The sequence below is a fragment of the Aspergillus vadensis genome, assembly GCF_003184925.1.
Source record: "Aspergillus vadensis CBS 113365 unplaced genomic scaffold BO88scaffold_5, whole genome shotgun sequence".
NCBI classification, from domain to species: Eukaryota; Fungi; Ascomycota; class Eurotiomycetes; order Eurotiales; family Aspergillaceae; genus Aspergillus; species Aspergillus vadensis.
Window position 1 is genome coordinate 582,587 of NW_020292043.1, and position 24,215 is coordinate 606,801.

At 50.3% G+C, this 24,215-nt stretch overlaps 7 protein-coding genes across 7 annotated transcripts; 3 read left to right on the forward strand and 4 right to left on the reverse strand.

Annotated features, from left to right (window-relative positions):
• Positions 1 to 5,815: 5,815 nt before the first annotated feature.
• BO88DRAFT_233943 (uncharacterized protein) lies at positions 5,816 to 6,168 on the reverse strand. The gene has a single exon (XM_025702081.1). The coding sequence runs from the start codon at positions 6,114 to 6,116 to the stop codon at positions 5,850 to 5,852; it is 267 nt and encodes an 88-aa protein (XP_025565347.1). The 5' UTR covers positions 6,117 to 6,168; the 3' UTR covers positions 5,816 to 5,849.
• Positions 6,169 to 9,143: 2,975 nt separating this feature from the next.
• BO88DRAFT_233960 (centromere binding protein B) lies at positions 9,144 to 11,358 on the forward strand. The gene is made up of 3 exons (XM_025702082.1): positions 9,144 to 9,818; positions 9,880 to 9,901; positions 9,963 to 11,358. Exons 1-3 carry the CDS (start codon positions 9,308 to 9,310, stop codon positions 11,131 to 11,133), a joined length of 1,704 nt encoding a protein of 567 aa, XP_025565348.1. The 5' UTR covers positions 9,144 to 9,307; the 3' UTR covers positions 11,134 to 11,358.
• A 1,246-nt stretch (positions 11,359 to 12,604) lies between these two features.
• On the reverse strand, positions 12,605 to 16,540 carry BO88DRAFT_442152 (PXA domain-containing protein; the record flags this gene model as incomplete). Its single annotated transcript, XM_025709931.1, has 7 exons — positions 12,605 to 13,402; positions 13,649 to 13,798; positions 14,138 to 14,286; positions 14,731 to 14,888; positions 14,980 to 14,984; positions 15,148 to 15,835; positions 16,021 to 16,540. The coding sequence occupies 7 exons, from the start codon at positions 16,538 to 16,540 to the stop codon at positions 12,685 to 12,687; spliced, it is 2,388 nt and encodes a 795-aa protein (XP_025565349.1). The 3' UTR covers positions 12,605 to 12,684.
• Positions 16,541 to 16,839: 299 nt separating this feature from the next.
• Positions 16,840 to 18,456, forward strand: BO88DRAFT_402914 (uridine-cytidine N-ribohydrolase). Its single transcript, XM_025706227.1, has 5 exons — positions 16,840 to 16,962; positions 17,012 to 17,019; positions 17,100 to 17,304; positions 17,374 to 17,690; positions 17,779 to 18,456. The coding sequence occupies exons 1-5, from the start codon at positions 16,911 to 16,913 to the stop codon at positions 18,319 to 18,321; spliced, it is 1,125 nt and encodes a 374-aa protein (XP_025565350.1). The 5' UTR covers positions 16,840 to 16,910; the 3' UTR covers positions 18,322 to 18,456.
• On the reverse strand, positions 18,260 to 19,512 carry BO88DRAFT_402916 (mandelate racemase/muconate lactonizing enzyme family protein). The gene has a single exon (XM_025706228.1). It carries the CDS (start codon positions 19,481 to 19,483, stop codon positions 18,530 to 18,532), a length of 954 nt encoding a protein of 317 aa, XP_025565351.1. The 5' UTR covers positions 19,484 to 19,512; the 3' UTR covers positions 18,260 to 18,529.
• Positions 19,513 to 20,784: 1,272 nt separating this feature from the next.
• Positions 20,785 to 22,803, forward strand: BO88DRAFT_423430 (GID4/VID24 family protein; the record flags this gene model as incomplete). The annotated part of the gene is made up of 3 exons (XM_025708647.1): positions 20,785 to 20,808; positions 21,023 to 22,562; positions 22,613 to 22,803. The coding sequence occupies 3 exons, from the start codon at positions 20,785 to 20,787 to the stop codon at positions 22,801 to 22,803; spliced, it is 1,755 nt and encodes a 584-aa protein (XP_025565352.1).
• A 180-nt stretch (positions 22,804 to 22,983) lies between these two features.
• On the reverse strand, positions 22,984 to 24,123 carry BO88DRAFT_234197 (40S ribosomal protein eS12). The gene is made up of 3 exons (XM_025702084.1): positions 24,021 to 24,123; positions 23,598 to 23,922; positions 22,984 to 23,503 (listed from the first exon to the last, which is right to left on the reverse strand). The coding sequence occupies exons 1-3, from the start codon at positions 24,021 to 24,023 to the stop codon at positions 23,379 to 23,381; spliced, it is 453 nt and encodes a 150-aa protein (XP_025565353.1). The 5' UTR covers positions 24,024 to 24,123; the 3' UTR covers positions 22,984 to 23,378.
• Positions 24,124 to 24,215: the final 92 nt, after the last annotated feature.

A 24,215-nucleotide genomic window follows, 5' to 3' on the forward strand; every position in this document is an offset into this window, starting at 1 on the left:
GCATACAGATCAATCGAGTAACTCTTAAACCACTAGTTAGTACCAAGTTCCGTGCGGAGGGATTTGCTTCGCTTACTACTACGTACTTATACCACCTACCTTTCAGTTCCTTTCTTCGAAGATGATTTGATTTGATTTAATTGTGATTGATTAATTGATTGACCGACCGCTTCCTTCCTTCCTCCCCTTCCTTCCTGACCCAGGCGTAGTTCGATTGTCTCTGTCTATTAGTAGTAGCATTCATGTATTCTACAATTTAAGTTCAAGGCCGGCTTCCACATCCACATCGCTTGGACCAGCCGAACCCAGGCCTGTGCTTTTTTGACTAGTTAGCTTACTTAGCTAGTTAGGTAGCAAGCAAGCAAGCAAGAAAGCGAAAAAAGCAAGAAAAGAAAAGAAGAGAAAAAAGCACAACGCACGTCCCTCTGATTCATTAATATTTTTATTTCTTATTTTGTTTGGTTGGTTCCCTTCCTTGCCGGTTTTCCTTCCTTAATGCTCTAATCAATGGTGTGTGTCATTTATCAGGAGTGGGAAGAGAAGCTTTGATTTAATATAGTAATGAAGATGATCCATGCGCTCGATGTTTAAGTGCATACATACGCACTGTTCACATTCCCCGTGCTTTGGGATATCTGATCATCGTAGTTATCACTTCGTGATTATGCTGCTGCTGCTGTGCTGTATGTATGTATGTATGTATGTATGTGCGTTTGTATGTGGATAGAAGGACTGAACACATTTAAGCATTGTTTCTACTGCTGCGCTGGGATCGGATTTGCGATGCGATCTAACTTATGCGAGGGGGATAGTAGTAGTAGTAGTAGTAGTAGTAGTAGTAGTAGTAGTAGTAGTAGTAGTAGTAGTAGTAAGTAAATGGAGAAGATACCCTGGTCGGGTCTGGCCTGGCCAAGTGCACATCTATACTATCTTAAACCTGGGTAGGTAGGTAGGTAGCTGATATAGCTGATATAGATGGATCGGTATTTGGTAGTATGGATTGGGAAAGCTCGCTGGGCTGTTTAGTCGAGTAGTAGTGATTCCGAAACTTGAGACATAGAAGCATAGGTAAGTAGATAGCAATCTCGAATCAATATGACTTGACTACTATTGTCTACTCCATACTAATAGAAAAGTGGCTAGGTATGGTGCTATTCTTACCGTTCGCGACCAATTTAGCACTCAGGAGTCAGGTCCAATCAAAATGGAGAATGGGGTGGCATTTCTTGGTCCATTCTAAACGAAGGCTCCATTTATACGAGTGGAGGGCCAAGATTGAACGCCTCTGGGGTTGGTTAGTAAGTAAGCAAGCAAGAAAGACAGGAAGAAACATGAGATCGGTGCGTTCATTCTAGCTAATATGTAGCCGTTACTAGTTTAGTGTACAGGTGAATTAAAGGGGAATTGGTCGGGCACGGCATTCCGTACACTCACTGCCGGGCCAGTCTCCTCTAACGTAGTATTCAGATTGGTGCTGTGGTGATTTCTTGATATTGAAATAAATGAATTAATGTGGGATAGTAATGCCATGCCCAACTAACAGTTACATAGTACTCTTGTAGTACCTGACCTTCTGCAGCTAATGGCTGCGCCTGCAGATGCGGACAGGGTCTGGGGTACTTGGGAGGAGAACACTTCGATAGGACACACTCACCCCATCCAGCAGGGATTATTATCTTATTAGTTGACTAGTTTAAGTAAGTACTTGGTACTTGGTAAGGTAGTAATGCGGTCTGCCCCCTTCAGCCGAGTCTTCATTTAGTTCTCATTTGCTGGGATGACGTACCTGTCATGACCGTACGGTACGATTACCAGGAGAGGGGGGTAAGTACCGATACCTACTATACTGGAGTACTAGTAAGAGAGGCGGCGTAATCGGTCAATCCGTAGCCATCGTCTAGATACTAATTAGGTATCTAAATAGGCCATGGCGTCAGTGGTTCAGAAAGTTTCTCTCGGGTTTGCGATCTTATCCTTTTCTTTCAGCGCTGGCGGTTTCTCGGGAATATGGTAAGCTTATGGCTATCCTGGGTTTAATTCGGCAGTTACTAAACAGAGTAATTGTTCGACTTCGGATGAGAATGGCTTAATCATTTCACTGCCTTGCCTATCCACTAATCAGTTAGTAGGTTAGACTCTTTAATTTTCTTTCTAATTAATATATTGCAGGACATTTCCTCATGTCTCAACGACCGGATAAGTAATTTGGTCAGTGTCAACCCCCCTGGACCAATGACCGGCTCCAGGCGAGGCTCTTGATAACCGACTGCTCCATGCGATAATGCAAGTTGGAAGGTTTCCTCGGAGTATAGAGTACCCTGTGCATGGCTACTGACAGTCTCTCAAGAAGCGGTCTGCGCGGGCGAGCGGGATGGAAAGAAGCTGTCATGACGGGCGGCAATTATTCCCTGCACATAACAAGACCTCATTCCTATAAGATCCGGGAAATCCCCTTCAGTATTACTAATCCTGCGAAGCGGAGCTTGTCCTGCGCCTTACTTCAAAGTCTGCGTCCTTCTGCATATGACGGGCGAGTCACCGTTGCTGTTAGTTAATGCACGACTGCTTTTTTTGCGGCGGGCTGGGTGGGGAGGGCAAGGGAAATGGGTTAGGTTGTATACAAAACTTGGTAGCGATGGGGGAAGGATGATTGAGACCCCCCAGCAGGAAATGGTGGGAAGGAGGGGCAAAACTAGCAACGAAATTAGGGAGGACAAGCCCGAGCTGGAGACACTAAACAGGCTGGAAAAGCAAGCGGACAGGGAACCTCAGCCAAGTGGAGCAGTTTAACATGGCGGATGATGATCATTTCAGCAGATAACCTCCTGCAGTGATGGGGTGCCGTTCTCAACCCCGAGTATCTCCAGGAAGATGATGAGTGGCCAAATGACGAATACTGATGATCTAGCGAAAATTGGATAATGCATCCGATCGAAGCGTCATTTTTTACCACCCTGGTCACTTGCGAGAATACATTGTCTCCTGATGAGATCTGCTCTTCTGCTGCGGCACAGCCTCGACAGACAGGCCGAATGGATGTCTGAAGAAGGCCTCGCCAAGAGTCATGGCTGAAAACCCCCCTAGTCCCCGTGATTCCCAATTCTCAGTGCTCCATAAAACCCAGACGAATTTTTTGCTCATCAGATGACCGAAAATGCACCGTCCGACGGACGTTGATTCCCACTGGGAAGGAAGTGGAGGCTGCATTGCATCTAAGTGCCTTTCCTTCTCCGCCCGTCTCACCTTATTTGCCGGGAATATCACGATGCGAAACGGCCTCGCACAAATGAGCTTTCTTGTTACGCCATTTCTCTTCACCACCGTCCATTCCAGGCAATTTTGCCTTGGATAACGCGGTATCCTCGGCCCTCACCATAGCCAATACAGCCGTGGTGGCTTGCGCTGGTCAACATACAAAGGAAACCCCACGACGAGGTCGAGGGTTGTTTGTGATCGATAATGTGAGGAATGGCGCTTGAAGCGGAGAAGGTATTGTAAAGGTCAAGGAACCCTTATATCGGCGATCGGAAGACATGGAGATGGGTAGATGGGTAGATGGGTAAGTGGTGTATGTTACCTGTTTCGGGATCGTAGGGATCTGGTCAGGCAGGCGCGAACTGCACCCGCCAATCTCCACTCCGATGTAGGCCTCAGATCTCCTCGCTCTTTCACACACTTTACACTTACACACATAGTAGTCTACCTCGGTCATTCCTGATCCCACCGCTACATAGTCGTCCAGCAGACGCCCGCCACTGTCCACTAGTTACTCATGGTTCATCTTGTCCTTTCAATGTGATGTCATACTCACTGAGACATTTATTCAGGCATTTGTCGGACTCGGAAGTATTCCGTTTAGGACGAACCACCCCTCTCCTCGAATCCCACCATGGGCGGTTACGGTGGTAATTAGCCAGGTAGAATGGTGGGACAAAGCGGTGCACACTGCATGTACCTGGGACATGCTACATTGGAATAAACGAATCCAGTAGAAGCCCCCTTGACTCCTGCAATGGCTTGTGTACCTGACAGATATCTATTATTGGTCTGGTAAACCGGTAAGGCTACCACGAAATGGTGCCTCATTCGGTGCCTGTTGTCGCACCCCCGGCCCGTCCCCGGCCATTCCCCTTTCCGACCTTCTCCTCTGCTAGGTACTTACATACCCTGGTCCATGCGAGGCCCTGTCGCTGAGCGGATCATCGAATTCAGCCAGTAGCAGTTCAGTTCTAAGCGCCGTCACCAGCAGCTGCTGGCCTCTACTATGACCTCAATGCTTCTTGTGCGATATCCTCCCTTTCCTTTCCCACTCCAGCTTTCTTTTGGAAGGGGCGAAATGCAGCATCTTGAGAACTGGACCGACCAGGCAGAAGCGAGTCAGGAAAGAAGATTTGTGTACGTGTAGAGTATGTGTGACTTTCATCAGTATACATCAGTGAAGATAGCAAACCTCCCTCCACATAGGAAGCGTATACTGGGATATCGCTTCATGTGGTAACATTTCATAAATACCAAATAACTGGCTCCTCTGATTGGCAGGTACAAGCAGATCATCTGTTGGGCATTCGGCTGTGCTGCTACGCATGGAAAGTGGCAACGACCTCTGGAAAAGATAGTAGGGTTCATGGTAACAATATCCGTTGTCTCAGGGAGCATTGCTTACAATCAGTATCAGCTTTCGTCAGCTTTCATTCTCACTGTTTCATTGTATCCTTTCATCTTGCTGATACACCTAATCATATCTTATATTAGTTGTTCTGGACTTCTGTCTATGCTGTCGCTTAATTTAATTTCATATACATCATTTCGTGACGGGTAGTCAAGGCTCGACTGGGCGGCAAATGTATTACATACAATCACTTAGTACCTGACTCACGACAGCAGCCTCGTGGCCTTCCGCCCAAGCGGGGCGGATTGGCAACGGAAGATGCAACCAGAAATGATTCCAGATCAGTCTCACATCCCCGAAGGGTACAGCATACGTCCTTACATAACGTTTGATACCAAAAGACCAAATACGGGGAACTCTTAGCCCCTAGTACTATTCGGGCACTATTGAAGCCCCAGTAAGGCTGCACTTGCAGGGAGACCTGTCGCGTTCCGCTCAGGGCACCCAGAAGTCGCACGGCAAGAGGGTCGAAGTGAAATGCAGTACCTTTTTTTTTTTTCCCTCGCCTCTTCTGATCAGTACCTGGTCAGTTTATGTTGGCTGATAAGATATACTGTTTTAGCGGACATTTGGGGGGGAAGAAGGAGGAGGGGGGCGCACTTTGACAGGAAGTTAATTCCAACCGTCCGATTCCGACTCCGACTCCCAGGGAGTCAGACAAGTAGGGCTAAAAGCTTGCAATGATTCGCAGTGGACTGAAAGTTACACCGGACCTAGGAAAAGTTTTACCCTCGAATGATCAATGGCCGATCACTATCTTCACGTTCAAGGCGGGTAAGTAGGTAAGCATGGCCCAATGCGTCGAAACTCTCATCCGCCCAATCCATCCCCTCTGTTACTCGCACAACGGAGCCCCCCCCGTGCCTGGATTTCTTCCAACTTTTTGCTATTTTCATATCCCAAGAATCTTTTTTTGCCTTTGCATTGCTTCCAGAAGACCAACGACTGCCCCTCCTCAATCCACTCCTACCAATTTCTCTGGGTACGACTTGTGCGACGATTTGCATTGCTTACTTAGGTTGTCGGCCCGGAGTGGACCGCAGCGGGTCCCAGGTGGACCGTGGGGTCCTAGCTCTAGGACCTCATGCTGGTTTGAACTTCGGTCGTGCTAAAAGGAACCGACTCTCCCTGACTAGAACCCATCCGGTCTGTGCACTCTCTGATAGGGGGAGTCTGGATTTCAACCCTGGTCAACCCCCATGTTAGCATGGCAGACAAAATAAATTGAAATCGGTCTGCGGCTTCTCATTCGTCCATATAATCGTCTGACGGTATTTTCTCGTGACAAAGTACTATGCAGATCGCATTTACTCGCTGATGACTGGCTGTCGGCATGGGCGTCGACTATTGGTGAGCAGGCCCGAGTCACTTCCAGGCGAAAAAAAAATAATTTAGAAAAGATGAGAAAAAAAAACATACATAGTATGATTGAATAATCATTATTCATCTGGATTGCGCTAAGCACTAGGAGAGCGAGGGAAATATACGGAATCCTCAGATGTGTGAAGTCTATTATGCCATGGACGGAAACTCGGCGTCGGAATCATATTCTGACAACCTTCCTAATACCAGTAAGGTAACAGAAACTACTTCCGAAAGTGGCAATCTAGCTCAACCAGCTGCACCACTCAGGCCTCATCGCCTTTAGTCTCCCTGAAAGATCGACCGCTTTTTGCCGGTGTCAATGTTTCTTTCTATTCCGTTTTCTTCCCTTTTCTGATTTTTCTTTTTTTCGTCTTTTGTCATTTTTTCCCTTCCTTTTCCTTTCCAACCCCCCCTTCTCCTCACAGGCCACTACTTCCTTACTATCTCCTGATGACCTGTACTTCTACATTTCCAGTGGTCTTCCCCTCATCTCATGCGACCACTCCCCTGGTCTCCACCTTCTTCAGTCAGATCTGACATTCGGTCAACGCCACAAAGCGACATGGACCGGGCAGTGCTGGGAATTGAGAAATCCCACTTATCATCCTGGGGGTTATCTCCAGTAGGAAACCGTTGGGATTTCGCCGCTTGATCATGAGCGACATTCCAGTATAGATTCGAAGTTCTTTCTTTGTCCGCACGTATGTCATGCGGGCATTTAGGTTCAGCGGTTTATCGATCCGTTCCCCGTTCCGTCAATTGAACCTTGGTTTGCCCTCGAGGGTTCCTCTCAATCTTCCATAACTTTTGTCCGAGCCGATCCCCTCATCTATTCGTTGGTGCCTGGTCCACTCACATCGCTCTTCGTCCCAGTTGCGGGATATATTGCTTCCAAAATGAATATTCTACAGGATGGATGGAAGATAAAACGCGCAACATCCATATAATTAATCTAAGTAGAGGCGAAACAAGCCAACAATGGTTAAGAAAGCAAAAAGAAAGTACAAGCTCCTCTCTCTCATACACATGAAAAATAGAAAGATGGAGAGACAGATAATAGAAATCGAGCTATGCTTCTTTCGATTGGAAATAGAGGATAGGCAACCCGGAGAAAGAAAGAAGATATTGACAAGAAAAGGAGGAGAAAAAAGGTTAATTGTCCATTCTCGTAGTTGACCTAATCCTTTCATCAATCCACCATTCAATTGCCCTTTTTGAGTTATCAACGACATTATCATGGATACCAGGTTCTGCTGCTCCACTTGAGAATCGGGTACGGTCTCTAAGTACCCAATGTGCTCTCAGTAATCTCAACTAACCAAGTATATTCTGCGCTAGGCCAACGGTCATTGGTGTAGTTGACCGCCAGTGTAACACCAGGAAGCAAAGGAAAATCTCTGCGGTGGGAGGAGAAGACACACCTCCATCATCATGTCATTCTGTTCAAGCTCGGGGAGCCTACTGCTGTTACTTACTTTGCCTGATTGCTAGTTAGGAACGGACCATTCGCAACCACGATACGAGCCGTCATGCACGATACAGGATGCTGACCCGATGTGGTACGAGGCCTTACCATGCGCCTTTAGTGGTATTTGGACCCAATGGCAGATCCCTGCTGGTCAATCTAGATCCCTGCCAATCAGCGGCAGTTCCCCCACCCATCATCTGATTGGGGTTTAGCGTACCTGCCTTTACTCTGAATTACTATTCGAATTGGCGGCCCAATCGTTGTGCAAGACCTGCGTCTTTTTATTTTCTTATTTTTCATTATTTGTTTTTTCTATTTTCTGATTTTCCTTATTTTCCTTTTTTTTGTTTTTTGATTATTATTTCCCCCCTAAACTTTTTTTTTTTTTTTTTTTTTTTTTTTTTTTTTTTTTTTTTTTTTTTTTTTTTTTTTTTTTTTTTTTTTTTTTTTTTTTTTTTTTTTTTTTTTCCCCCCATTTTTTTTTTTTTTTTTTTTTTTTTTTTTTTTTTTTTTTTTTTTTTTTTTTTTTTCTCTATTTCGCCCACAGCTCCAGGTTTCTCGCTATCTGGAAATCTGGATGTATCGCATCGTCGGCGGCGGCCTCGTGTCTGGCTGTCCGTAATAATCTCCTTGGATAGATCTGATAGGTTAGGTGTCAACGAACCGGGGGGTCCCCTCCTCAAAATCGGTGGGATCCAGCCCTTCGATGTATCTCAGTAACTTAGTAGTAGTACTTAGTTTCCCGGTAGGAGGTCCTATCTATCTGTATCGATTCTCATCGGCTGATGCAGAACAGGAAGCAGGTTACCTAGAGCATTTACGACTTACTACTAGTACTTGTAATCTCCAGTCAGGACATCTGTACGGAGGTTACCGACTGATCTACCAGCTAGAACCTGAAGTAGTAGGAGTAAGTATACCACGAAATACGCTCTAGGTACATTTCCCTTAGTTCGTACTCAGTACTAAGTAGGTACTGCACAAACCTACTACATCCATGCACTGGGTATTACTATATCTACTACTTTGCTACTTACTTTCCCTTCCATAACCTACTGCAACTACTGCTGCTACTACTATACTTACTACTACTGCCTTCTCCGCCCAGTTTTGTCCGTGAACTGACGTACCTTCCGTACCTTTCCCTTTTACCTCCCATCTCCTAGTCGTTGTTTCCTTCTCCAATTGATTCTCTTCCTTCCCTGATCGTCCCTGTGCCGGTGGCCTGGCCTGTCCCTTTTTTTAAACTCCAGGCTTTACCCACCCGCCGCACTTCCTCCCACCCCCTCCCCATAAGACGACCCGCCTCTCCATTTTTCCGTTCTTTTCCCCCTCCTTGTACAGAAAAAGATCACACTCCAGGCCTGCTGCAGGTGTCTGGTATGCGCTACTACTCTGGGAACCTTTCCGAACTACGAGTGTGAAGGAGATTTGCTCCCGAGGATCTTCGCTTTCCATCCGCTCCAGTTGATGCATGCGAGCGCCTCAGCTTCCGTAATCGCACCATCTTCCTCGTCTATCATCCGTTCAAGCTCGAACATGCGTCTGCCTACCTTGTCTTGGCCTTAAGCTGTCCGTCGTTACTGGACATTACTTTTCTTTGCTTTTTCAACCCGTCTATCGATTCCCAATTCACCCCGATCTCGGTCTTTATAACCTCTATAGTGCGCCGATAGACTGTCCTCGTCGGGCACTGACTTCGGTGCAACCATCACCACCACTCACGAACAACTGTGATATCACTACCCCTCCTAGTCTCTCTTCCTCCGCATACAGCCTCCACGCTGAGGGCTCGCTCGCCAGACATGGACACAGAGAGCAGCCATGCGCAGGAACATGACTTCGCGCAGACTTCCTGGCTTGATCTAGGTGGATTCAGTCCCTCCGAGCAATCTCCAACGCTGGACTACCAAGCCTTTGGATATGGAGTCGTACCACTAGACCCATCCTATGGTGTCGATATCCCTCCACCCTATGAGACATTGCCAATAGCCATGCCTCCACCCCCGAGTTCCTGGCCTAGTATGCTTTCGAACCAAGGGCCGTTCCCGGAACCGGGCATGCCAGCTGTACCCTTGATGCAGGCACCACCCACACTTGCCCCGGTGCCAACTATTCCAGCAGTTCCTCGCAAGGCATCCATTAGCAAGGCATCTACTGGCAAGTCGACGACCGGCAAATCATCATCCGGCAAGTCATCCAGTGGAAAGTCGAATAGCAACCCAACGCCTCGCAGGACTCTGACGGATGAAGACCGTCGGCGGATGTGTCTTTATCACGAAGAGAATAAGACGGCCAAGCAAACAGACATTGGAGGTAAAGCGTTCTCTGATCCTACTGAGGGAAGATTTTGCAGACTAACTAGTGCAATTTGCAGCATTATTTGGTGTCGAAAGAAGGTAAACTCATCTTTAGAGAATCCCACTCGCTGAAAACATCGTCTAACTGGCATGATAAAAGTACTGTCTCAAAGGTCCTGCGGCAGAAGGATAAGTATCTCAATCCAGACGATGGCAGTCGATCTCCCATCAAGCGTGCCAAAGGAAGAGTCCCAGATATTGAAAAGGCTTTGTCTAATTGGGCGCGGAACTACCAGAAACAGGGCTACCCGTTGAACGATGAGATGATACGCGAGAAGGCCCTTTTCTTTGCTAGTACCTGTGGTAGTTCAGACGGCAAGGAGAAGGTGCTAAGTATCAGTTGGTTGGAGAAATTCAAACGCAAGTATAATTTGATGGGTGCAAGGAATCGCAAGGGCTCTTGGGCCAGCACAAAGAGCGAATCGGATAGCCCTACTTGTTTGAGCATCGACTCAGCACTGGCGTCCGCGGTCCAGTCGCCTACCTTACTCTCGCCTACATCCCCCACAGGCTTCCTATCACCATTGCCGCTATCACCCGTTCAGAGCAATGAGAACATCAGGGGTGAGCTTGTCCAGAGCCTTGCAGAGATTGCAAGTGACTATCAGCACACACATACAAAGAGTACAACCTCACTGGACACAACGTGCTCTTTCTCTGCTGGGGTTACCAGCCCGACATCCACTTTCGTAACCGAAAGTCCATTTACTCCTACTAGCCAGTCCCTTGGTTCATCCGCGGATGGCAATGCCACCAGACCACGCAGCCAAACATTTCCGCTCAGTTCGTCCGACCCGAACCTTATGTGCCCTGATGAAAACTCCGAGCATTTGACAAAAGCCGCACTACGACAGTCACTCTCAATCTCAGAACATCAACCTCCCCCCGAGGAACATCACGACCAGAAATTCCTCCCAGCGCTTGATACGTCTGCGAATACAATCAAACGCAATCGGAGCAATCCGGAATTCAAAGCCAAGTCCATATATCCACCATTGTTCTCGAAGTCCAACACTGTGTCTCCGGTTAGCTCCCCGGGTTCGCCAACCCAGGATGAAGCTAGGAGAGCACTAGAGCTCGTGATGAATTACTTTAAACAGCAGCCGTCAGGACTTGGGGCAGATGATTACATGACAATTGGGAAGTTGATGGAAAGGCTTGAGCTCGCTAAGGCACAGCAAGTGACCCTTCCAGGGGGTCTCACTCGAATTGACGAACATGACGATTCAACTCAATTGAACAGGAAGAGAAGCATCCACAGTCTTGGCTAGACAGTCCTGGCTTGCCAGTGATCTCCCGAACCATGGCATCACAAGCATGTAGCGACTACATGTGATCACTACCTTTGGCATATTATCCTAATATTTTCTTTGGTGTTTCTCTATTGCTCTTTTCATTATACCACATATGATTATCTTTACCGGGCGGTCTTCTGCTTTAACATTGCATTTTCATGCCAGATCGGACAATTTTGTGTCAGTCAGTGGCTCTGCGATACTGCCGAGGCTCTGAGAAAAATCTCTTTTGTTGATGATACACCGCGCGAGGGCAACCTCAAATATCCGGTCTAAAGGGAAGGGAATCCAGGTGCTTGGTCCTGTTCGCAGGAACTTTTGGTGTTGAGAGGAGTGTCGTTTTGGAATACGGCCTTAGGGATTTTTATGATTTTTGTTGTCTTTTTACTATTTGGCTCATATACTTCGGTGTCGAGACGAGCACATTATCCAGAACTTACCCGCTCGCGCGGATTTGCCTGCATCTGCATTTGTGTCACTATTCTGTACCTGTCCTTCCTTGCTTTCCTCTGTTCATTGAACATCGTTTGGAATCCTTGTGCATTAACCTGATATGCGTTGATAGGGCTGCCAGCCGGGGTAAATTCAACTGGCAAACAACCTGGAAGACCCGTGATCATACGGTATCCAGACTAATTGTGTGGCTTTTCTTTTTTCCTTTCCCTCTTTACTTCTCTTCTCTCTTATTTGTCCTTGCTTTAGTGATTATTATTTTTTTTTCACACCGCATTCTGCGCTATTCCCACCAACTAATACCTTGTTTGATCCTCCCCCGGTCCTTTATGCGCTGTCTCTGGGGAGATGAGCTGGTCTGATTCGACAGATAAGGCACCCATCCATAAGGGACCCTGTCAGGTCCTTCTTCGGCCTGCCAGCAACCGGGGCTTCCCCCTCCCCACGGCTAGCACGCCTAGATCGGGAGGCCTTCTCATTCGTTGACTCTTCTGCAGGTTTGCCTCGTTTCTTTTTTGACGTTCGGCCCAGGCAAGATGGCATATTTGTACCATCCTGGTACTTGGTCTGTCTGTCTGTCTGTTCATACCGGCATGTGTTTGTAACCATTACGTATCATACTACTACTAAGTACCTATCTACTATGCTGTCGCTCTTTTTGGTGATTTCTCATCATGCCCATTGGTGTATTGCTACTACTACGTGACTGCCTTTGGATCCATGCCATTGGCGGGTGGGGTCGAGAAAAGAAAGAAAAAGACCTCTTTGCAACGCCTGTATTCTGGGGCATGCATGAGAGTTGAGCTAAAGGAAATGTTTACTTCCACTTAATCTGGGCCCACATCTTTCTGGTGACACGCCCTAGTTGCCACCAGAAGCCACCACAGCTTGGGCACGTGGTGATGGAGGGTTACATACCGCTTATATGAGTGGCTTAAGCACCACTTGCCTACGGGATTTCAGCAAGAATTGACCCTGAAAGAAGGGTTATTATGCGATATTGGTATCATTAACATTACTATCCTAGGGGAAGGGAATATCTCGATGTAGCGCTCCGCGTACACTGTACGCCGTCTATGAGCCCGCATGGGTAGGCGGAGTCAAGTTAGATGCCAGGGGTACCCCCCTGTCCTCCATTAGCTCGGCGATGCTGCGCTCAGACAACTCCGGAAGGAGCTTTGTGAGAATGGCTTCTATGATGGAATATATTAAATGCTTGTTGCAATAATCATCGGCAAAGAGGTCGAGAACCTCCTCAACGGCAGCGAGTAGGAGTGACTCCTCGTGGCCGCAATCTGCGGGTGAGACCGTGGATGACGCTTGGGAAGAGTCGAGCCAGGGCGATTCAGGCTCGTCGGAGCTATTCAGTCGCCCTGGGCGTCGGGACGGCGGGTTGTGCTCGATAGGAACAGACGGGACACCGAAGAAACGACGTGCGATTGGGCGAGGAAGCCGGGAGAGAATGCTGGCCGCACAGCGTCGCTTGATAGAAGCGACGTCGGGCGTGGAAGGCCGCGGATCCGGCGATAAGGGCGCTGTCGCGGAGACACCAGACGAGGAAACGCTACTGCAAGCGTCACTTGCGCCAGCGGCATCGTTAACAGACCCTTTCACTATAGGAGATGCTGGAGGCTGCACGGACAGCTGCGGCGCCGAGGCCGCGGCGCGACCATCTGCCGCTGCGGACGCTGGCCGGGCGTTCAAAGGGAAGAGCGCGGCCCTAGTCGCAAGAAGCAGGTTTGGAAACAGGGCGGGGGTAAGGACATGATCGCGGATGGTCTCGTGAAGGAACCTAGTGGAGAATAGAAAAACGTAAGAAAAAAGAAAAAAAAAATTTTTTTTGAACAATGAAAATGAAGTGGAAAAACGATAATTAGGTTCAAGGTAAGGCAATCATCCCGAAGGGGAAACAGAAGGAGTCAACAGTCGAATCACACGGGGAGGTCCGCGATAGCCCCGAGGTAACAGTTGACACTTGACAGAATCTCAGACTGCGGAGAAGCGGTTTGCCCCATCAGGATAGTAATGACGGCCACACTCCGATAAAGTGAGCAAGTCCAGTAGCACTAGAAGAGGGATCTGCTTGGCTAGGGGGGCAGTACAGGAGCTTGGGCCAGCCATTGGTGCGAATGGAGATGCTACCAGTGGTGAAGATGACGACAAGGTCGCGGACTGAGAGCATAAGCGCCTCGGATTCGTTCATCCGTCCAGCAACGGAGCAGAGAAAGATGACGATTCAGGCGTTGTTCGGGGGAAACCCAACCTGGGCGCCCTCCGGAAGCGTGTCTGAACGCACCATAGGGCCCCGGCGAGTCATGGCCGGGATTCCATCTCAGAAAGAAAAAAAAATAAATGGGGGCGAACTAGGTGATTGATTGGCTTGAAAATGGAGAACAGGACGAGATTCTGCCTATCCATGCAATTCCCCAAGTCATAAAACCGTTTCGCTCAACCAATAGGTGCCTGATCGTCATGATTCATTTTGAAGGCCCATTAGCGTCGGTCCGTGGGCCAGGACCTCGACTACACCCATTTCCAGGGGCAGGGATAGGCGGTCTTCGCTCGATTTAACTTCGAAGGAGGTGGTCGACTAGCCGGTAGTGCGAAAATTGCTTTTTTCGTTGCAGTTCCCACCCTCTGAATCTTTGTGCGATCGATGCCGCGATCATTGTTTGACTGCCCCTCCGACCAGGTTGTGCACGGCACAAAGTAAGAGAGCTGGAGCTGGACGGGACGGAAGGGCCGGGCCAGCCCACGGCCCAAATTGACAGACCCGTTGACAGACGGCAGCAGAATTGCAGACCAAACCAGGTCCAACGGAAGAGCAATTTAGAAAGTAAGTAGCAGTTCGGTATGTCCGAAGGCACCCCAGTCCCGGATGGCATGACCAGAGGATGTCAAAGCTCCTCCTTTCTAACCCCCGGGGGGGAGGAGGAGGGGGCACAGCCAGCCAGCCAGCCAGCCCGCCCGTCCAACATGCTAGCAAGCAGTTTAATCAACTGGAAATTTGATGTCTGCAGAACTGGCAAGCCAGACGAGAGTCCGGTGTCATGTAACAGACGGTACCCGTCTGGTAAGAAAACAGTACGCGCCGGTCACAGTCGGTAATGACGAGACGACCAGGGGCTGGACGAATGAGAGTCGAGAGGACGAGGGCGGGCGGGGGCTGCCATCCACCAGGCGATCAAGTGATCGTTGCAGCATGCGCGCAATGCGCATCCCACCTGCATACTCCTGCTGGCCCGCCGTCTTTACTCCAATGGCTTGCTTCTCGACCACTGCACACCATCATCCTCTCTGACCATCACTCTCGCAAACACACCGGTCGCCGCCGCCTGTGTAGATCATGGTTCGGAGATCCAACCGTACCGCTTCTCCACAGTTGGGAGACCACATGCCCCTAAGGGTCGCGCCGTCTCGCGCTTCGAAACACCCATCTGAATCCAACGGCCATCCGTAGCCTGTAGGAGATTGCTTGCGAGTGATGATGGAGGGGGGGAGGGTTTGGGACATTTCAAATCGGGATGTGCGACTCACCTATCAAGAACACTATCTGTATCACCCAATCTACCTGGACCGGCCAGGATCAGATATTGGATCAGTGCGAGCATTCCACACAGCCAAGGCATCCGCTGCGGCACATCCATCACTTGCGAGACCATGCCATACAATCGGTAGTCCAGCACCGGGCGCTTCTTGGGGGTTGCGTACGAGGGGGGTCCGTCCGCGTCGCTGGTTGGAGGGCATGGTGTCAGGGACGCAGTAACCGGAGGAGCGGATGCAACGCGAAACAGGCCGATCACAATGAAACGTAAAGTCACGTAGATCAAGTAGGCATATTGTAGCGCTTGCCAGATCCAGTCGGGAACTGGCACCTGGACTTGGGACGACGAATGACCATCCGTGAACGCTTCTTGAGAGAGGAGACCGTACTTGTGAAGTCTGGATCGCTGCCGCATCGTTGCAGTTACTGCATCCTCCTCCTGTTCATTGCGCCCTACCCTGTCCACCACCTTCGTGATACTGTCCCACAAGAACCATCCCTCGCTGATTTTCCCGGCCACTGCGTTGCCCAGCACAAGATCTGCCAGGATGTCGCCGAGCAGAGTCCGCAGAGAAGCATTTTCCAGGTCCTCCGTGGGAAGTAGCACCGCTAACATGCCGTGAACCAATAGTTGTCGATAGATTGATTCATTTTCTCTTTGCTGCGCAACAGCTTGAGCGTCTGATGGGTCGGGAATCGGTGAGAGGCCCGGATGCGGGTTCAGAGCATGATAAAGCTCGCGGAGCGGAGGAGATATCGAAGACTGTTCTGATTGCTGCTTCGCTAGTCTATATGCTATGGACAACCAAGGCCGCGGTCAGCTCATGTACCTCTCCCTGGACGTCGGACAGGACGCAAGGTCTTACATGTAATGTGCTTCTCAACGAGAGCAGGAATCTCATCAAGAAAAAGCTGCGCAACATCGGTCTCGCGCAACCTCTGCTCAAGAGCGCGGGTGCAGTGTGCAATGACCTGAAGGAGTTCGCTCACGAGCACCTGATCCGATGTGATCTTTGAGTACCAAGTGTACACAAACTCCTTGACGATGATGGCAATAAGCGCATAGAGCTGGCGATCTACCTCATTCGAGCTCGTAAGTGGAGGCAACAGATCTTCCGGAGGCTGAGGAGTAGTGGCACCCCCATGGTTACCAGCTTGAGGACATAGGACGCGTCGAATTAGAGCAATGGTCGCCTTGTCGCTCGTCGCATTAACTGGATCCTCTCGACTGGCATGTTTGACTGGCTGCGGGCGCGTCGGAGTTTGGGCAAAAGTCTGCAGAGTTGGAGACGAAGGCACAGCCGTCGACTTCGAGCTGGAGGTCGTTGGGCCAGCTTTGAGATGCGACAGCGGATGGAGGCCCGGGCGGAGAGGGTCGCTGGTCATCTCATCGCAGGAAAGCAGGCAACACGGGAGCGAAAAGAGTAGACCGTTGTGATAACTAGTATGTACAGTGCAGATATGAGGAATCAAGTAGTCGGAGAGAATAGCGCTCCCGGTGAGAATGCCATCAGGCAGGGGAAGCAAGAGCAGCAAGCCGCGGCAACTGCGACGGACTTGGAGGGATGACGCTCTGTCCCTGCCGTATCGGGAAGGTAGGGCTTAGGGCTGATTTGGACCCGTGCCCGCCGATAAGGCTTATCGACACGGGGTTTTCTTATCTGTCTGCAATCCCCGCAATCGCTTTTCTCTGTCATCTCGGCGTCCCCTCTTTCTCCTTTTTTTGTTTCTTTATATCTTTTGGTAGCGCTATACAATGGCTTCCTCAGTGGACACGCCGATTCCCCTGTGGCTGGACTGTGATCCGGGTAGGTACTTCTTTTCCATCCAAGTGTAGCTACGCTAACAAGCATTCAGGCCACGATGTGAGTATAATTCATGACTCAGAGAAAATCAACACATGGTATACAAGGTTAACCACTCAGGAGTTTGGGTCCATATATAGGATGCTTTCGCCATCCTTCTTGCTGCACACCATCCCGCGCTGAAGCTTCTCGGTATTACCACCATTCACGGCAATGCCTCCCTGGAGAACACCACTATCAATGCCACTCGGGTCTTGGAGGCCATCGGCCGGCCAGAGATCCCCGTGTACCCCGGAAGCAAGAAGCCATTCTGCAGACCTGCTCTCCATGCGCCCAATATCCACGGTAAGCATTGCGCATGATTGTGCTTTCACTAAAGCAGAAGCCCCTGAGAATAACCTTTGCGAAATGTAGGTGACTCTGGTCTGGACGGTACCGACCTCCTGCCCAAGGCCTCGACGGCCCCGATCACAGATAAGAACCCCATTCTGGCCATGCGGGATGCCCTCATGGCGCACCCCAAGGGTACACCATGGGTTGTTGCAACCGGCACCCTGACCAACGTTGCCCTGTTGTTCGCGACTTTCCCCGAGGTTGCGGAGCACATTGCCGGTCTGACCATCATGGGTGGAGGTGTTGGTGAAGGATTCACCGACGCTCCCATGAGCAGACTCGAAGGTCAAGAAAACAGAATTGGCAACGTAACGCCTCTTGCTGAGTTCAACATCTACGTATGTCCCCTATACTACTATCTCCCAGAGCCACACTCTCTCAAGAGACTGACCTGTATCTACCATTACTAACACTATATAAAACCAGTGTGACCCCGAAGCCTCCCAAGCCATCTTCAGCGACCCAGTCGTTGCATCCAAGACCACCCTGATCACTCTCGACCTCACCCACCAAGTCCTTGCCGACCAGAGCGTCCGGAACCTCGTCCGCCACGGCGTGGACGATGCCTCCGTCGAGCCCACTACCCTGCGTCAGATGCTATACGAGCTCCTGATCTTCTTCGCCAATACTTACGAAACCGTCTTCGGTCTTTCCACTGGTCCTCCCCTGCACGACCCCCTTGCTGTGGCGGTCATCCTGTCGACCTTGAACCCTGCCTACGCGAAGAGTCACCCCGACCAGGTCCTGAAATTCGACGACCGCGGCGGAGAGCGCTTCTCCGTCAATGTCATTACGGACGGACTCCATGGAACTGACATTGCGCTGGTGGGCTCGCTGGGTCGGTCTGTAGTTGAGGCGAACCCTAACGCGGTTTGCATTCCCCGTGGTGTGGATTTGGATGCGTTCTGGAATATGATCAATGACTGCATCAAACGGGCGGATCAGTGCAATGCGGCAAGGAAGGCCTAATGATGTTTCTGCGACATGTGCCATGCAGGAACTTTCTTCCTTTGGAGGCGACCTTTGATGATAGACTATTGAGAAATGCTCCTCAATGAATAGTACATAGACTTTTTAGACGAACAGAAATACTGCATAGCCCGTTTCATCATGCTGTCGTATAGGTCAACACTATCCATTCACGCTAGGCTAGATACACTAAAGAAATTTCAGCCAACTACCACTCCCGGATCCCTCCATCAGGGCCAAAGAATTCCTTAGGTGCCCAGGGTTCGGAATTTACCGCCAACTGCCTGACTAGCTCTTCATTCACGTCAATTCCCAGTCCCGGCGCCGTCAGAGCATCCACGTATCCATCCTTAACGGTAAACACACTAGGATCCTTGACGTAGCTAGTAATATCATATTCACCCGCTTCCGTATTATAGTGCATCCCCAGACTCATCTCCTGGATAACAAAATTGGGAGTCGCCAAGTCCACCTGCATACACGCCGCCAAAGCGATGGATCCCAGGGGACAATGCGGGGCAATTGCAACATCGTACGTTTCGGCCATGGAAGCTATGCGTCGTAGCTCGGAGATACCTCCACAATGAGCGATATCGGGCTGAAGAATGTCCACGCTCGCGTCTTCCAGGAAGCGTTTCACGTCCCAGCGACTGTAGAGACGTTCGCCGAGGGCGATGGGGCAAGACACTTGATCCGATAGCTGCTTGATGGCTTCGGGGTGTTCAGAGAGGAGCGGCTCCTCCAGGAAAAGAGGGCGGTGCGGTTCCAGGGCTTTGGCGAGCTGTTTGGCCATTGGTTTGTGGAGGCGGCCGTGGAAGTCGAGGGCTGCGTCTAAGCCGAGTGCTTTGACGGTTTTCAGCCGTTGTACGGAGGAGTCCAACGCCCGAGGGGAATCGAGCCAGTTGATGTCCTCGGTGGCATTCATCTTGATGGCTTTGAAGCCTTGCGCGAGACGAGCTTTCCCGGCTGCTTCGACATCGGAGGGCCGGTCTCCTCCGATCCATGCGTAGACGGACAGTTTGTTCCGGACTTTGCCTCCAAGGAGCTGGTAGATGGGGACGCCAAGGCGACGGCCCTTTAGATCCCAGAGTGCGATGTCAATTCCTGAAATGGCGGACATAAAGACCGGGCCTCCGCGGTAAAAACCCAGACGCCAGGCCATTTGCCATATGTGTTCGATGTCACTGATCACTCGAGATTAGTTGCATGCCTTGCCCAGCAGGGAGGGTGGATATGTACTCGGCTTCGTAACCTTGGAACCGCTTGCAGAGAGCATTTAATGTACCTTCGACGGCCTCGGTATGGCCTTCTAGAGTACTTTCACCCCAACCGCATTGGCCATCTTCATCGACGATCTTGACGAAGAGCCAACGGGGAGGGACGCGGAAGTACTCGATGGACTTGATCTTGACCATGCTGGCGAGTGACTATATTTGCCGGTTGAGAGAATGAGTCGTTCTCCTGGTAAGCTGGCAGGATACATAACGTAGAAGACGCACTGAGACAATAAGTGATATTTATGATCGTGAAGGGCAATCGGAGTTGCTCCGTCTACCAGGCCGAATTACCGACATGGCTCCATCACGGAGAGTATGGATGGATAAATGGGTCTCGCAATGGTGCAACTTGGCGACACGGCATCCGATCGGCCCAAGACCAGACCATGCAGGATGCCCAGGAATGAGATGAGATTGGCTTTGGCATGAAACGCACCGTTAAAGCCATAGTGGACTCGGCTTATAGACGGACGCTGTCATCCTGCATTAGTTCACATAATTCCGGGGCGTGAGGTATTCAAGAGTGGAGTTCGATGAGAATCCCTTGCATGTTTTGCTAAGATGGATGAGATGGCTGTGCAGGACTTCCCCTTGGTTGGAAATATAGTGCGTAGCGTGATGATTGTTGTAGATATCTACATGGACTAGTGGAGTATAAGTATGGGGCACATCCGGGGTTGTGTTCCAGGTACAGAACCCAGCGTTGGAGGATGGAACGGATGAACCCCATCGTGTATAAGAAATGGTGATGATGTCAAGGAGAAATACACAGCGATGGGAGAAGATAGCCGGTATAAGGCATGAAGTCTCCCGAGAAGATTGTGAGAGAAAGTAAAGGAAGAAGGCAAAGGACAAGTCGGCGAGGGGTGCCCGATTAGGCAATCCAGTGACTCGGCGGCTTTTGGATTTGCTTTGGAATCGAACTTCCTGCAAGTCAAAAACCTCAACTTCTTCCTCACATTCTGCTGCTTCGGCATCGCCGCTCGTCGATTATACCCTTCCAACGGTCGGGAATTTATGTTTTACTCGCTCCAGCTCCTTGATTTGAGCTGCTATTTGAAAGGGGATTTCGTCTCTCTCCTTGGATCGCCTCCTGGTGGATGCGATCTCCCATCGTCCATCTTCCTCCCTGGCGGACTGCCTCTCCGCCGCCACTCGATCTACACCTGTTGCTTTTACTCAGATCATGCCCCCCGTCAACTCGCCTTCTGTAAGTTTTAACTATTCGTTCTCTCTCTCCATCCATGTCCATTGTTCCTGTGTAGCCCGTACCTCGGGACGGTCGCCACTTTGACTCTGCGCAGACCGTGGGATTGAGGTACCAAGCCGATGTTGTGACGTGCCTTGCCTTCTCGGTTGATGCCATCGATAGATGAGTTTCCACCCTAACCTTCTCTCCTCTATCACAGGATCCCCCCGCTCAGTCGTCTTCCGCTTCTTCGTTTCGGCCTTTGACCGCGCTCTCCTTGCCTGTTCCCTCGCTCCCCGCAGCCGTGTCCGATGACGCTCATGATGATAACGTGAGCTTTCTCCGATCTCGTGTGCGCTCCCCACCAGACTCGACTTCTTCACTCAGTCGCCAGCGCCGACGTCGACAGCAAATCGCGTCTGATTTCGATCTAGAGCCCATGGAGCTGGATGATCCGTCCCACTTGCGCATCGAAATCAACCGCCGCATTCCCATCGTGCGCCGTCAACGCGACGCCTCCGGCAACCCCAACTCGACCAATCTACCCAACTACGAAGGTCAGATGTCAAATTCACGCTCAGTATACGGCTGGGCTCCGGCCTCCGATGACGATGACGATGATGTAGGCTACGAGCCGCTTCACGACAGTAACACCATCTCATGGTTCGGCCGATTCTCCGATCGCTACGCGGCTGCTCGTCGCCACGCGCGCCGGGATGCCGCTGGTCGAAGCCCCCCAACATTACCAGATGAACCGTCTGATAGCAGTGCCAATCGCCAAAGCGACCCGGCTCTTTCGACAACAGAGGCTTTCTTACAGTCAGTGCGACGCCAACAGCGGGGTTCGCGGACACGCGCGCGGGCGCTTCACGACTATTTGTTAGAGCGGGAACGAGCCTCCCAGGATTCGGATGAGAGTCGAGAGCGGCCAGGCCCTCCATCGGCCTCACGAGCATATCGCTTCCTTCCCAGCGCCCGGGGCGAGTCGCAACGATATTTGACGCACAACGACTTACGCGCTCGGATAAGCGCTCACCGACAGTTACACATAGACAACCCTCCGAATCCACGGTTGAAGGAGACCATCCTATATCTGGATCGCCTGCGGTATTCAACCTCGTTTGAGGAAAGCCTCACGTCAGCGGCCGCAGGGGGGTTTGTACATACTGATTTCCTCAACGGGAACGAGGATGACTTTATCCTCGATATCAGTTCGATAGCGCCGCCGCCGGAAAGTTCATGGCTTCGTCCGGGTATGGTCTTTTCGGGGTCGCAGCGGGCTGCCAGCAGTGCGAGCTCGCTTTTCGCACGAGGGCTCAGTCCGTCGGCATCCCAGGATCCCATGATTGTCAATGGGAGTGACAACAGTCGCATCAGTGTATATACCACAACAGGACGACGGTACCTGGCCAATAATATTTACCACCTCGGAGGTGGTAAGGACGAGAACTGGCCAGTCAAGGTCACCATACATAGTATCAACCCGGACGAAATGACGCTGTCGGGGACCATGGAGGCATACAACATACCGGACAAAACCACCCCGGCGCATGATGCACATATCGTCACATATCTGGAGGGAGAGATAATCGATTTTAACAAACATACGCTCGAAACAAAGAACTTCAAAGCAGATGCGGAGATTGACAGTACATATTGGCGGGAGTTGCAGCCATTCAAGAATCTGAGCGACGAGGAAATGACGCGGAAACTTGTCAGTCGGAAGTGGGTAACAGAGCAGTTATCCAAGCAGTGGATACTGATGAGATGGAAGGGTGAGTTTGATAAACAGAAGCTGTAAGGCCATGCTAATAAGAGTCTATAGAACGCTGTTTCATCACGCCCACCGACTCCCGACAAGGACTGACGATTTCGGGATTCTACTATATCTCACTAAACCGGCAGACTGGACATATCGAAGGGTTATACTACGACCCAGGCAGCTCGCCATACCAACAGCTGTCACTGAAACCAGAGTCGAAGAAAATGGTGCGTCCCTCGTACGGGTTCCGCTAACCTCAAAAACAGCACGGTACAGCTGTCTGTCACATATGTCATATGTAAACTGCTAATCTTGGGGCGCTGCTTTTATCATGGCGTTGGACGGGACGATGTTTGCATAGCCGGGTGTTCTTATACCAGTATCAGCATTCATGTCAAATTGTGCAAATATTACCCAATTACCTTATACCAATCTACACATTGTGCATCTACACCCAGAAAGAGAAAAAGTAGAGTACCATGATCCGTCGATTGCTTGATCCACGCTATCACAAAGTGAAACACCCAAATCGTAGCTAGATACAACAAAACAGGTGGGATAATATGCAGATAGCAAGAGACACGCGCAGCAGTAGCAGCAGCACGCACACCCGAGAGAGAAAAGCCCAGCAGCCCGTAAAACCAAATTCACAAACCCCGTCCTTTCCCCACCCCAAGATATCCCTTTACCACCACTAGACACATAAAATCCCCGCGGACCCCACCATCGACCAAACCACACCACTCAAGGGGGTAAAAAAAAAAAGTGTGGAAACCCCTACTACCATCACCCAGACATCACTTCAATATAATGAAATGAGGCGAGCAATTTACTGCTCAGTCTGGAAGTAGTTAAGGAGGACAGAGCGCTCCTGAGACTCCTCACCCCAGTCCTTAACGACGACGCAAGAGCAGTTGACGACCTTGCGGGCGTTACCCTCACGGTCGAGCTGGCCTAAATACAACCATTCGCATTAGCATTCGCCCCCTCTTTCAACCCTATAATATCACATCACATCCCCAAGGGGATTGATTAAGGTAAGACTTACAAAGACCAACCCACTCGCCAAGCATCTTTCCATCAGGGACCTTGATCAGGGGGATCTTGTGCTCGGAGCAAAGAGCCACAACAAGCTTCTTGTAGGCCTCCTCCTCGCAGCCCTCGTTCAGGACACACATGTGAGCCTGACGACGGTCCAGGGCCTTAGCGGCCTCGCGCAGACCACGGGCAAGTCCGTCGTGGATGAGAGAGATACGGAGAACTCCCTTCAGGGCATCCAGGACGGACATCTGGCCACCGGCGCCAGCGTCGGCCGAAACCTCGACCTCATCGGCGGCGACAACGGGGTTGGATTGGGTCTCTTCTCCGTCCGACTATAACATATATATACTTTGGTTAGTTCATTGATTGATTGATTCATTGATCGTGGTGTGTTGGTGGGAAGGTAGCTGGTATAGGGGGGGAGGCGCACCATTTTGATGATTGTGTTGTATGACGAGATGTCGGATTATCCTCAAAGAGTCGAGGTAGTTTGTTCTTGTATAGACTAGTAGGTGGTGGTGCTCGGCCTGTGGTGCGCGCAATTTTGGGCTACTTTCTCGCTAAATGTGTGCCCTACGCATTAGTCATGATCACGTGATTGACAATAAGGTTAAGGTTGTTTGTA